General features: G+C 42.0%; 1 protein-coding gene across 1 annotated transcript; it reads left to right on the top strand.

The window, feature by feature from the left end:
* Positions 1–937: 937 nt before the first annotated feature.
* Positions 938–13,444, top strand: LOC310935160 (WD repeat-containing protein 26). Its single transcript, XM_083899003.1, has 14 exons — positions 938–1,626; positions 3,569–3,668; positions 4,394–4,450; positions 6,581–6,717; positions 7,499–7,596; positions 7,697–7,853; positions 7,977–8,115; positions 8,373–8,513; positions 8,882–9,001; positions 9,195–9,340; positions 9,608–9,686; positions 9,798–9,927; positions 10,143–10,337; positions 10,507–13,444. Exons 1-14 carry the CDS (start codon positions 1,322–1,324, stop codon positions 10,530–10,532), a joined length of 1,830 nt encoding a protein of 609 aa, XP_083755129.1. The 5' UTR covers positions 938–1,321; the 3' UTR covers positions 10,533–13,444.
* The last annotated feature ends 931 nt before the right edge of the window (positions 13,445–14,375 follow it).

Raw genomic sequence — 14,375 nt, forward strand, 5'->3', positions numbered from 1 at the left:
TTGATCACTCTGTATTAAAAAATAATTGCACTATGTTTGTTTTGCAAGGGGGTCTGGTTGGAAAGTATAAACTATACTATAATATACATTAGAAATAATAATAATAATAAGATAGTCTCGATAAAAAAAAGTTGTGTTTTAAACCGTGGCAGCAGCCTCAAATGTAAAATTAGTTTTATTTTGGTGGGAAATATTAAATGTTAATTGTATTCAGTATTTATTAGCATCATAAAGCATCACTCAAAGATCAAAGGATTAATTGAAATGGAATAGGTTAAAGCAGGGTCCTTGGAATGTAGGTTATGATCCAAGAGGAAATAATTCGATGTGCGTTATGGATTCAACATTTGTTTCATTTTTAAAAACAAATGACGCGATGGCTAAGTGAGCCTTGGCAGAGGTTTGTGTACTTTCTCTACTTCATTCATGAAGTGTATTTAGATAGATATTTAGAATAGTGTGCAAAACTATCTGATGATGAACATTGTTGATGATTTTATATTCAGTTGCTGCTTATTTATTAATTCATTAATTCATTAATTTGCACATAGGGTCTGTCCTCAGTTAGTTCGCCCGAACCCCATTTGAATCGACACAGGAACAATTAATATTAAAATATTTGCTGGTCAATTCTAACTTTTAAATAACTTACTTACTAGAATTCTTGCAGACAATTATTTTGGGCTTATTTGTGAATGGCAAGAAGAACCCAGATATTCCAACATTAGGTTAATGTTAAACTCCGGATGTAATGTTTAATCTCTAGAGACGTACACATTTATTTTTACGAGATGTATTATTGTTGTCAGATAATTATTATGCTAACAAAGTACTTATGCGCCACCCAAGGATTATATTCTACCCGGAAGCTTGGTAGTGTAGGAATTTCCGGTTACGTCAGGGCGTGAGGACTCCATTAGAGCTGCAGCTGTTTTGAGAGAAACAACAACAAAAACGGGCTAACTGTCAGGGCTTCTGTAGTGACAGTCCGCTCACAGCCCGACAACGAGGCCTCAAATCTGGAAGCGTAACCTTCATTTCCCACCCAGAGCTCCGCCGGCTTCTAACCACGGCCGCTCTCGGTGAGGAAACTCTGGCCTCCGCTTCCTCCTCCTCCGACTCGGACACCGGCGGAGCGTCGCCGCCCCCGCGGAAGAAGCACCGAGCCTCGGCGGCGGAGGGAGCAGGAGAGCCCGGGGCTTCAGCAGTTGTAACAGGCCTCTCTGGAGTTGTTCTAGGACTTGCTTCGCACTCTCCACACTCTCAGGCCACCTCTGCCATCCAGTTTAACCGAAGTGTTGTCAATATCCTCAGCGGCAGCATGCAAGCAAACGGGGCAGGACAGGGACAAGAAACCTCGGAGCTTTCCTGTCTGAACAGCGCACAGAACGGGGAGTCATCCTCGGCCGGCGGATCCCATTCCAATGGGCTTCTTTCCAGCACAGACAACGGGAACATTGTCGGTACCAGTAACGGGTCTTCAACCGGGCCCGGTTCGGGGACTTCGACTGCTTCTACGACTTCGGCCTCCGAGGTCGGTTCGCTGAAAAAGAAGAAACGACTAACGCAGGCTGAGGAAGATGTCATACGATTAATAGGGCAACATCTCCATGGACTGGGGCTAAAGTAAGTTTATTCAGTGTGTCAGTCGAGAGAAAAGCCTCAAAAGTATATAACATTTGCTTTGAACATATATGGTACAGTCCATGTCAACGGTGTTTGGTGTGGGACTGCGAAAATGCAGCTGGTAAAGACGCTGTGTGTGCCTGACAGACACAAACATGGGGGGATGGGGCAGTTAGTTAGCCTGTGAGCTCCGCAGTTGGTTGAAAGAAGGGGTCCATCTTGCACAATAAAGCAGTTAGCTTGATTGCTAACAGCATTAGCCTGCGCTGAGATGATACGTCCAGCCCCGACATTTAAACCCTCTCACAAACATGTAACACAGTCCATTTTCTGCCTGTCCGTCGAGGAGTCAAAAGATGACTTTAATGCGAGCAGCGCCATGTTGCGTTGATAAACGTTATACATTTAGCACAGAATCAAATGCATTACATCATCTAGTATTTATAACGTAAATGTAGGAAATCGAGATCCCTAGACGGCTTTAGCATAACATCAATGTAATGAGAATTGAAAACTTGATTTATCTTTTTATTATTAACGTTCATTTGAGTACACTAGCAGGATTAGTGTTTTTGTTTTTGCGTTTAATGGGCCATTGCGGAGGTGATAATGTGCGGTTTGTCAACGTCGGTTTTTGCGTCTGGTTTTCTCAGTTTTGCAGCTTTGGCATCCATGCGATGATCATGAATAGATCGGCCACACTGTTAATAATATCGAGCATGGCTGTGAGAAGTGGTCGTGGCTATTTTAGTATTCAGAGTGCAGTCTCTCTGCACGTTTTTGAGCTGTCATTCCGAGCAACTCTTTTATTCACCAGAGTAAGCACCATTTCATGACCAACATGATCCCCTCTTAGATTAGCGTCTTTAGTGTGTCACTGTCACAGCAGTCAGTTTCAGTGACGGCCATGTATTTATTTTAAGACAGCAGCAGTCAATACCGTGGGCGACAGTTGCTCCCGAGTTGGGCAGAATCATTTGCTTTCATGGCGACTGAGGAATGCGCCTTACAGCAGCTGTTAAAGATGGAAAGGCAGTGTTTGTATCTTAAATACAGCCAAGTGTGATTTTTGAAAAAAATTACAGTATGTCTAACCCTCTAGTGTCTGTGTTACTAGCCACTGTTGTCTAGGCCTATGTGGGTGTCTGCTTTCCAGCAGAGAAAGTGTAGCTTCCATAATAAGGCATTATAAAAGCCAGCCTAACATTACTGTGTTTACAAGGAGGGTGGGTTGAGAGGGGGGGTGAAAGGCCTTCTGTGAAACAGAGCCCCTGCACTTCAGCTGGTTAAATGCAATCAAATGAGTATAGCAACAGCCAGCTGGATGAGAGGCTGCATACAAAGCTGCTGCGCCACTCCATTGATACCTGAGTATGATGTCATCATGCTGCTGAAGGTGTCAGCCCCCCCATTCCACTTGCATTATCACACACCTCAGCAGCCCTGTTTGTGATAGTGGTGGTGGTGTGTTTTCTAGCAAAGAGGTGCTGTTTGGACAGATGGATGTGGTTCATGGTTGATAGGACATCTGAGAGGGTAATGTTAACAGCAATGGAAACCTGCTTCATGGAAGTGGACCTCCCACTGTCCACAAATAATGCTGTTGTGGCACCTTTTCATTGTCCCCATCCTGAAAACTGCTGTTGCAGACACCAGTTTGTCATCCATAAAAACATGACCGTATTCCACAAGGTGAAACGTCATAGATTATTAAATGATTATAATTCATGTTTGGTCTGGACGTGCCACTTCATATGAACACACTTTCAATATCACGTTGATTGAGCTCACATTCTCGGATTAAGGATTGACCTTTGATAGCTGAAATATAATTATCAGGCTTGGTTTTTTGATGTATTGTGATTGTCTTTTGTTTTGTCACACCTGTCTTATGTTGTTATGGCTGCCTAACTGTCTGCCCTTCTTTTATCTGCCTGTGCAGTCAGACAGTGGACCTGCTGATGCAGGAGTCAGGCTGCAGACTGGAACACCCATCAGCTACCAAGTTTCGCAACCATGTCATGGAGGGGGAATGGGATAAGGTTGGTCTTGGTTTACTATGGTTACATAATAGTTTCATAGTTGGAGTCCTTCTCCCATATTGTACTGCAATATGGGAACCAAAACATTTGTCTATCAAACTCAACCCATATAAGCTATCAATATATCGTGATTACTGAAAGCATCCTGTCAAAGCATAATCAGGGTACATTACGTTGGAATCTGGTCACAGTTTGTAACATCCAGACATGGCAGATCATAAGCCGTGTTTTGCCAGAAGTCCGTGTCAGCAAGATGCGTAGTGCGACAACAACATTGAATGTGACACAACAGACAATAACAGAGCAGCTTGTTTTTTGTCCTTGTTGGTTTGTGGCTGTTTGTCTCAACAAGACATCAAGCTTTGCATGAGAATAGACTGCGGGTGTTGAGGAAACACTGGTTACAAAGGAGTGACGCTTTTCTGTCGCCCATCCAGCTGACTGTCGTGTGTCTAGCTCCACCCGTACCATACCATTACTCTGGTCCCCAAGGGAAGGGTACAGAAAAATAGAGCGATTGGGGCGGTTATTTTGGTACTACTCCTATTGGAAACGCAAAAAAATGTGTACCATAGCAAGCTTAATTTTGTTCATATTGAAAATGAATGTGACCACCTGTATACACTTGATGATATTTTTTGCCAGTGAACGTATGAAACCCGCTGAACTAACCTTTTTCTCTCCCTGTCTCTCCCCTCCACCAACCTCCCTTTGTTTTGGTCCAGGCTGAGAATGATCTCAATGAGCTGAGAGCGCTGATGCATTCTCCAAATGCTATTGTGGTAAGCTCCCTTTGCCAAAAACCTGAACCAGGCTATATGACAGTCCGTTTAACAGGCACAGCTTGATGTTCTAGAAATGTGCCATTTCAGTGCAGAGCTGCAGGTTCTTGTTATGAAACAGTGAACAATAAAATGTTCTGGATGATGCTTGGCAAAGTATAGTGACAGGAATAGATGTGACATCAGATTCAGGGAATGATTGTTAGTCTGCTGACACATAGTTGAAAAACAGTTGATACATTTTCTCAGCAATAGAAAATTGAAACACTGATGATTCATATGTTACTGCAGGAGTAATGTCTTACAGCAACTTTTTAATTAAAATATTTATCAACATCTAAATTAACAATATGTCATAACAGGCCATAGTTCTACATTAGTTTTGAGTATGTGCTGTGTCTACAGTGAAAAATTGAAATAGCAAGAATATGTTTGAAAACAACACATATAGAGACAAATGTTTGCTGTTTCAGTATTTCCAGTGATAAGAGCAGCAGCACTTTGTCAGAGGTTCTCAGTGTAAAGGAAGACTGTGATGCTGACAATACCATGTCTCCAGGGCACATCTATAAATATCCTCTAATAATGAGATGGTGCAGCCTCTGCAAAAATACTTCCACCATGTTTTCTTGACCAATTATTTTATATAAATGAATTCTCTTTTTATTTGATGTCAATGCACAGCTTTACCACTAGAAATTGATTTTTCTTTTCGTACTTCTCTCTCTTTACAATCATAATTTGAAGTATTTTCTGTTGTTTCAACCTGGTTGAGTCTAAGCTTCAGGGGAGGCAGTTCTTCTTCACCCTTTATATACTCGGCTGAATGGACAGAAGTGATTAGGGCTGAGCACAGGTGAGGTAGGCAGGTACCTACCCAGAGGGAAAAGAGAAACTGGCACATAACGCCCCCACCCATAAAAACAAACTGAAGAAAATAAATGTTGCTATCTTAATCAAATAACTATATCCGAGACAAAACGTCAGCCACCACATTTTCTGAACCCTTGTGTCTAATTTCCACCATTCATTTTTGTGCCATCAAAGCCCAGAGCATTAGCCGCTGGTAATGATTGTACATTGTGTAGAAATACTAGAGTATTATGCTCTGTGTAAACGACTACCAGTTGTGAACCTGAACCAACACATACCTCAAAGTGTGGGAGGGCGAGGAGCATGGCCAAGCGTCTCCTTCTCGATGGCAGAGTAGTTCAGTTGATGAGCCTTGAACTTCACAGAAAAGAAGCACACCAGATGGGTCACACCTCCCTCGCCATCTTGCAGCAACACTGCATCGGCACCAGAGACGTTCTCATCAACATCGAGCTGGAACGGGAGAGACTCATCGCTCTGAATAAATGTCACTTTTGAACTACACCTACCAGTTAGTGGGGCAACCAAAAACATCTGTAGTAACCAGCCATTCCTAGGAAACGACAAAGCTCATGGCTTCCCCCTTCATGCTACTCTGTGACATAGCCAGTGAGGTAGCATGATGCAACCGCTCTCTAAGCTGCGAGACAAAACCCAGCACATTGTTTTTTGTCGCAGGAACCCAAGAGGAACTGCTCCTTTAACACTTTTAAAGGATCCCGCACATCGTGACCAAAGACGAGTTCAGTGGGACTAAACCCAAGGGGACTTCTTCTTAGCCTCCCGTATGATAAAAAGTCCAAATGCTATCCCCTCATCCCATCATTTTCCTGTGTCAAAGCAATGTTTGTGCAACATTGAATTTAAGGTTTGATGCTAATGCTGTAATGCACCTTGTGACCCTGGGTGGTATGCACTAGAAATACAGCGGTTCACACCCAGTCACTGCCAAGTTCGCTTAAAGGTTTTATACTTAATATTGGTTCCCTGGTCGTCTGCACACGTTTGGCTCTTGTGACTGCGGGTGCTCTCGATTTTCCATAAAGGAATTGCCTCAGGAAACCCAGTAGCTGTACACATTACAGCAAGTATTGGCTACCAGCCTTTGTTCGGGGCAAGGGCCCGACACAGTCAACAATTACATATTCAAAGGGCTCACCAGGTATCTGCTCAGAGGGAGAAGAAAACGACGAGGAGGAGGACAAGAGAGAAACTGGCACATAACATCTGTTCTTATTTTTCTCTTCCTCTGCTCAGCGTATGAAGTTCCTGCTGTTGCAGCAGAAGTACCTAGAGTATCTGGAGGATGGCAAAGTCCTGGAGGCTCTGCAGGTGCTCCGGGGAGAGCTGACGCCTCTCAAGTACAACACAGATCGCATCCACGTACTCAGCGGGTACGTTTTTGAAGTTCAGTATCTCATTTCAATCATCAACCAAAGCAGCCTGCCTACACACAGTTACTATATATACCAATGTACCCTTACCTTTGTAATCACTGATGATATGTCCACTGGTGTTGAGCCTCCTACTGTAGTTACATTTTTACTGAACATGAGTTGTTTGTTGAATAGTTTCTTCCAAATTTTGCATTTTTAGGTTGTTCTATAGCTAGATTCTGTAAAGCATGCTGGAATATACCTCCATGAAATGATTTTTACACATTCAAAATCTGCTCAAAAATACTGTAATGTTCATAGGCATATTTTTTTTTTATCCTTGAAAGGGCCACCAGTCTCCTTGGAAGGGTGAATAGTCTTTAGAAAAAAAAACTATTTTACTATTCACTAACCTATTGCTTTTGTTTTTCGTCAAAACCTGCACTAATCTAAATCTGACTTTGGTGACATTAAATCAATGGTTTGAATCAATAGTTTTTCCTTATTATGAACTTGGTTGTGCAATATGGTCTTTGAACACTGAATACAAGAGCTTGAGTAGCTATTTCGTGAGAATTGAGTACTGACAACATCTAAATGCCTATTGGTGTTAACAGTCTGCTTCTTGTTTGTCATTCCATTCCTGCTTCAATGTTCTGAGATTCCATATTTTACAATGTTCTGGACCATTCTATATATATTCTATGTATATAAACATAAATGCTTATCCACTAAGTTAATGGACTTTGCGTCTGTGAAGTGTATATGGTTTCGCTTGAAATGTGTTGTATTTGTGCAGGTACCTAATGTGTAGCCACGCTGAAGATCTAAGGGCCAAAGCAGAGTGGGAGGGCAAGGGCAACGCATCACGCTGCAGACTGCTAGACAAATTACAAAGTAAGCTGTGCCCTTGTTTTCATTGACACTTGTACAGCTACACACACACACACAACTAATACGTGTTGTCAGTGAGTCTCATATCTTTTTTTTTTTCTAGCATACCTGCCACCATCTGTGATGTTGCCCCCGCGACGGCTGCAGACCCTGCTGCGGCAAGCGGTGGAGCTGCAGAGAGACCGCTGTCTGTATCATAACACCAAGCTGGACAGTAGCCTAGACTCAGTCTCTCTCCTGGTTGATCACGTCTGCAGCAGGTTGGTATTGTATTGCATGCTGCTCTGGCCCCTCAAGTCCCTGTGGACTCAGACTGCGGCATCTTAGTTTTATTATGTTGTTACCAAACTAATGTGCTGGTTTTTATTCCTTCCTTGTCACAGGAAGCAATTCCCCTGTTACACACAGCAGATTCTGACCGAGCACTGTAATGAGGTGTGGTTCTGCAAATTCTCAAACGATGGCACTAAACTAGCGACAGGCTCTAAAGACACTACTGTCATAATTTGGCAAGTGGACCCGGTGAGTGTAAAATTGTCCATATATACTAATGTTCTCTTCATTGTTTCAGATGCATCATTAATTAAGGTATGAACATTACATATGTTCTGTCAAGGGTAATGAACACTGGTAGCGGTTTGTCTGTTTGACATTTCACTAATGTGCAGCTTCATTTTCGGTTGAACACTTGTAATCTTACCGCTGCACATGAGAGCATAGCTCTCTGTTGGTCGAGATACATTTTATCATAATCACCTTAATCCTCTGTCTTTGTGCAGGAGAGCCATCAGTTAAAGCTGCTGCGAACCCTCGAGGGTCATGCATACGGTGTTGCTTACTTAGCCTGGAGTCCAGATGACACTTACTTGATCGCCTGTGGACCTGACGACTGCTCTGAGCTCTGGCTCTGGAATGTTCAGGTAACACTGTTATGATCTGAGCTTAAAAGTGTATAAGCTTCCGCTTGTGATACCTCTTCGTGTTTTGATATGGCAGTCCCTTTTTCTTGTTTACTTGATACAGAAGTAGAACATACCCACCATATCAAAAACTTGAGCTCTGTAATCACAATTCAGTAAACAAGTGGAAGAGGAAAAACAAACTGCAAGTCTTCAATAGATCGACTGTGTGAACTTGATGACCTCTCCTCTTCATCCCATCACACCCCTTCCCCTCCCCCTTTCTTTTTCCTACAACACAACCCTCCCCCACACTTACCTAATGTTTCTTCTTGTTGTCTCCCTTCCCCCCTACTTTTTTTCTCTCCGACAAACTCCTTGTTGACCAGACGGGGGAGCTGCGGACCAAAATGTCCCAGTCCCATGAAGACAGTCTGACCACTGTGGCGTGGAACCCAGACGGCAAACGCTTTGTCACAGGAGGGCAGAGGGGGCAGTTTTATCAGTGTGTAAGTTGTAAAAAAGCCTCTACCCCTAAATTTTACTTGATTGTTGCTTTTAATGTTATGCTATTATTATTGAGTATGTGTTTCTATCTCAAGGTAATGTATAATTTATGGAATTCAAGCAATCCTTAAAATGTTGATGAAATTCCCCTGTCAAAAATAAGAGATGAGAGCAGTCTGCTGTCTGTGTTGTCAGGACCTTGACGGTAACTTGTTGGACTCCTGGGAGGGCGTCAGAGTGCAGTGCCTGTGGTGCCTGAATGATGGTAGAACAGTGCTGGCCTCTGACACACACCAACGTATCAGGGGTTACAACTTCGAGGACCTTACCGACAGAAACATGTACGTGTCGATCTTCCCTACCGCCTTTGTTGATTCAATATGTAGATAGACATTTAATGTTTAATATAATAGATGGGAGATGTGTTTTTAAAATGTGTATTTATAATTGAAAAGGGATGTGGGGTAAATTCAAATGAACTGTAGTGAGTCTATAATGTTAACATGCTGTATATTTTATCAGTCGTGTGTCTTCAAGATTCAAGGATTTCCATTTCTGCTACATTATACTGGGTCTAGCTGACTGTTTGATTTACATTTGCTTCACAGAGTTCAGGAGGACCACCCTGTCATGTCTTTTACTGTTTCAAAGAATGGAAGATTAGCTTTGTTAAATGTAGCAACTCAGGTAAGCCCTTTAACCATTTACCGCCTAGTAATGATAGGTTCACCTGTTCCTAAATCTTGGTGGCAGGACATTTTATCAGCTTCAATCTTATCTTCTCTAACCTTTTTGTAGGGAGTACACCTGTGGGACCTTCAGGACCGGGTGCTGGTGAGGAAATACCAAGGTGTAACCCAGGGCTTCTACACTATTCACTCCTGCTTTGGAGGACACAACGAAGACTTCATTGCAAGTGGCAGTGAAGGTACAGTCACACTCTCAGAAGTTCTAATACCATAATGCTAATACGCTGCATTCTTAACAGTTTTTTTTTCATTCTTGAATTGTTCATTGTCCAAATTGTGGTTAAAATAGAAAGTGTTTCCCTGTTACGCACTTGTTTGCTTTTAATCTGTTGCATTTTTCCTCTTCTCTCAAATTAAATCCCACACATCTTTCCTTTCATACTCTTCTCCACAGACCACAAAGTGTATATCTGGCACCGGCGTGGTGAGCTTCCCATTGCTGAGCTAACAGGCCACACGCGCACAGTTAACTGTGTGAGCTGGAACCCAGCCATCCCGGGACTCATGGCTTCTGCATCAGATGATGGCACAGTACGCGTCTGGGGTCCTGCGCCCTTTCTCGAGTCGCAAGAGGTGGATGGACTCAACGGTAATTGCCTAGTCCCTTTTAACCATAGTGTTTGGCTCAGAGATGATCATGGATAGCATTGAGTTAAGCTGTCAAACTGAGATAAAATTAGTACTTTTACTCCTCAGTTTTAAACCACCAAAATTATTATGACAGCTTAATTTACCTGACGTATTCTTTTTGTCCTCAGAGAACTGCAGTAACATGGACAGTTGATGGTCACTAATGGAGCAAATGACATCTCTCTTTGACAACAATCCAAGAAATCCCACAATAAAATGAAATCTAAGCTGGCAAGTAAAATCCAAACAAAGTCAAGAATAACAAACAAAAGCCACCAAGACAAAAGAGAAAAACAAAAAGTGAGAAAAAAAAACTTGTCTCCAGACTGGCCTAGACTAAATGGTGGAGGTGATGATGGACACTCTGAAAATTCAAGTCCTCATCCAAAACCTGATCTTGACCCAGGGGCCTGGAAACCCAGTCAGTGCCAGTGGGATGTGGCCGCCATCCTCTGGTGAGCTGTAACAGGCTGTTCTCCTCCTTCAACTGACCTTTCTCCCCATCCATCTTGCTGCATGGTCGCAAGCCGTGCCAGTTCCTCGCAGAGTTTCCCAGGAAGACCCACCTCTACCTTGAGCTTGGAGCACATCAAGTCCCTGTGATGCCACCAGACTGACATGGCAGACGAGCCGTCTACTTATTGGACTACATCTGTCTGCCTGTTCTGTCTTTCACGTTACCTGTATATGTCTCCATGGACATGGGTGGGCTGTTGTTGGGGGGAGGATAATACGTATGGGGATATAGCAACACTTCTGTATGTATTTTTTTTCCCTTCCCCTATTTCTTGCTATAAACTTTGCATTGGATATGTTGGACAAAGGCTGCAAATCCACCGTAGAAACCCTGACCAATCAGTTGGAAGAGAACACAAAAACAAGGCTATGCTAAATGTTGGAATTTTTTATGATAGTCATAGCATTTATTCTCATTTAAGAGGTGAATCTTAGCTTGAGTAGTGCCCGTGGAAAGCTTTAGTGTGAAGCTTCCACTTTCTGTTTCTCGACATTAGGAAAACAAATTTTTTATTCCTTAATTTAACTTCTAACAAGGACAGTCACTGTATTGTTTTCCAACTGACAGCCCCCTCTTCCCTGAACGCCCTCTGTCGAGCTAGCTACGGCACAACTCCATTACATCTGCCTAAGAGGAGATGGAAAGGAGATGACCCTTCTCTAAAGACAAGCTTTTAATGTGAGAGGGTTCTGGTGTGATTGAGTTTGCAGGCCGGTGACTGCTGTCCCTCCTCTGCACGTGCGTGTGTGTGCGTATGTATGTGTGTGTGAGTGGCTGAGAGCAATTATGCATACACACATTAATGTGAGAGTTGACATTTGTGGGTGCGTGTTTTTGTATGTCTTAAATTCACACCAGCAGAAAATAATTCCCTCTCCCCGATGCTCCAAAACCCACAATAAAAGTGTATAGAGGATTTTAAATCAGTTCTAAGTTATCCAAAGCCCCATAAGGACCTCTATCTGTGGAACAAAAAATTACTTGAGAGCCATTTTGTATAAGGAAGACTTTTTTTAATCTGGGGCTTTGATTTTTACATTTAACTTTTTTTTTCTCCTTACTACATGGCATTCAAATGGCACTGTGTTATTGGTATCTTTTTGGGGGGAAAGAGAAAAAGGAAATTTAAGAAAGAGCAATTTGGTCAAAGCGTGTTTAAAAAAAATATAAGTGTTGTGTTATTAGCAAAGGGTCATTTCATACGAGAAGTAAACGATTGTTATAACTGGATGAGTAGATTAGCACGGCCCTAGAGGGAAGAGGCACCAATAATCAGAACCATTCTCTGAGCCCAGTGTTGGGGAATGTTATTACAATCCTAAAACACACACACAAACTGCCTTTCTCTTCATACAGTTGCACACAAAACCTTCAGTATGTATGACACCCCTTCCTCCACCCAACTGCACTTTTGAGTGGTCTTTATTTGCTCTCTTGCACCTACTGCAGTGGCATAAATCCAGGAGGTTTTCTTTAGCCTTCTTATGTCCTACCACACTTGCCGTTCATTTGGCAGAAAAAGGTTGCGTTGGGTAAGATTTAAAACTGAACGGGAGATTGCTAAAGGAACGGAGCCCTCTCTATGCATCCCAATAGCAGTGACTGATTATCTTGTAGATGTCATAATACTCGACCTCTTGCAAATAAAGCATTAATAGAAGCATTGACTTGAGGGTATTGCTCTTGGAGCTTAGAGAGAATTCAGCATTACCCCCCCCCCCCCATTTGCTCTCCAGCCAAGTTCTTCAGTGGTCAGTGCACCATTCAAAGCTTTCTTCCTCCCTTTTTCAGGGTATGTAATGACTATTTGCTACAGACTGATATACAGTGAAAATGTTTGAGGAAACAGTGCTTTTCTGTCTGTTTTTATTGAACTTTTTGTTACTTAATTTTTTTTTTGTTCACATTATATATCATTTTTGGTTGACCTCTATCCCTGTATGATCATATTAAAATATAACCAGACACTTTGAGTCCTCACTTTTTTTGTAATCTTTACAATCCCTATCTAATTTTATACCTTCTTTTTTTTTCTTCTTTGTGTTCAGTTGACTTTTATCTCCTATTACTTTTACAAACGAATATGCACAGTAACACCCATGCCAATAGGAGCGGGAAGATTCTTTTAGGAAGCGTGTTACCTATAATCAAATCAGGTTTGAACTATCCACCCCTCGCCTTTAAAGAGTTTCCTTCATGTGAAAATCTCCTTTATCGCATGTCTGTGTAATTGACTGAAATGGTGTGCCAATGTTGAATGAAAGTTGCTACCCATGTCAAAGCCAAATCAGTTGCGGCACAGCTCGTGTCATGGTCACATATTCACTCTGTGGAAACCTCAACTCCTGGACTGCAGAATTGACTCCTCTTCCACTCCCCCCACATCATTTCACGACTTGAGGCGTGACATTCTCTCAATGAACCCAAACAAGAGTTTCTTTAAAGCCCATCGATCACCTGCTGATGGCAAATAATATGTCTGTATGCAAACTGGTGGGTGTCTTCTCTGTTTTTTTGAGTTTACCAAGGGATTGTCTGATTTAAATGTCCTATTTCTCTCTCTGAGGTAAAGGTGGTGGTTGTGGGTTGGGCTTGGTGGGGAATGCTAAGGGCTGCTTGTAGCATCTTTAAGTTCCTTATTCTCGGGTGGGAAGGGGTGATGTGTGGGTTTGCGTTCAGTGTGTTATTTACAAAAGTGATTGTACTGTTTTGTATTGTTGTGTAGGAAAAAGTGTTATGTATGCATATTTTCAATAAAACATTCAGGGTTTTGAAAAAAACTAAATAGAAAAAAAATAAATACAGTCTGTGGAACTTTGATGGGGCAAGACATGGTGAAAGTGACCCATCAGAAAACAAAAAAAGCATCTCTCCCACCCTGCACAACTATGGGTGGGCAGATCCAGGTTGTAGCAAGTATGTGTTGAGGTGGAAAACACTGTGCTGAATCTGTGTCAAACCTCTGCTTTGTTTTCAGTCACCATTTCTCTGTCAGAGCAGCTGGTTTAGAGGTGAACTCCAATGCCAGAATTTGGAATGAAAACAATTGCCAATAAACTTAACATTATTTTATGTAAGCCTTGTTGTTGACCGTAAGTGTTTATTGACACTAGATGCTGGTGTACGCTTGAAGACCTATGGAATAAATCACATGAATTGATGCAGACATGTATTTGAAATAAAATCATGAATCTGAAAACACACAAAACTCAGGAGATTTAAATTGTTTTTCCAGATAGTAAACATGACTATTTCTTTCCTTATGTCTTGGTAACATATTATTGCAACTGTTGTCATGTGATTCTTTCTGTATATACAGCAGACTATTTGCGCCACCTGGTGGTATATTTCAAAATCCAGTTTTCTTTTATTAATAGTATGTTATTGAAGAGGGTAATATCACATATTGAAATCAGTAAGTGACGCACATAACCAGTCTTTCAGGTTACAGCAGTTTTCCATTGTCTCAAGAGAATGTCC

The sequence above is a fragment of the Microchirus variegatus genome (assembly GCF_963457635.1).
Source record: "Microchirus variegatus genome assembly, chromosome: 12".
In the NCBI taxonomy this organism is placed as follows: domain Eukaryota; kingdom Metazoa; phylum Chordata; class Actinopteri; order Pleuronectiformes; family Soleidae; genus Microchirus; species Microchirus variegatus.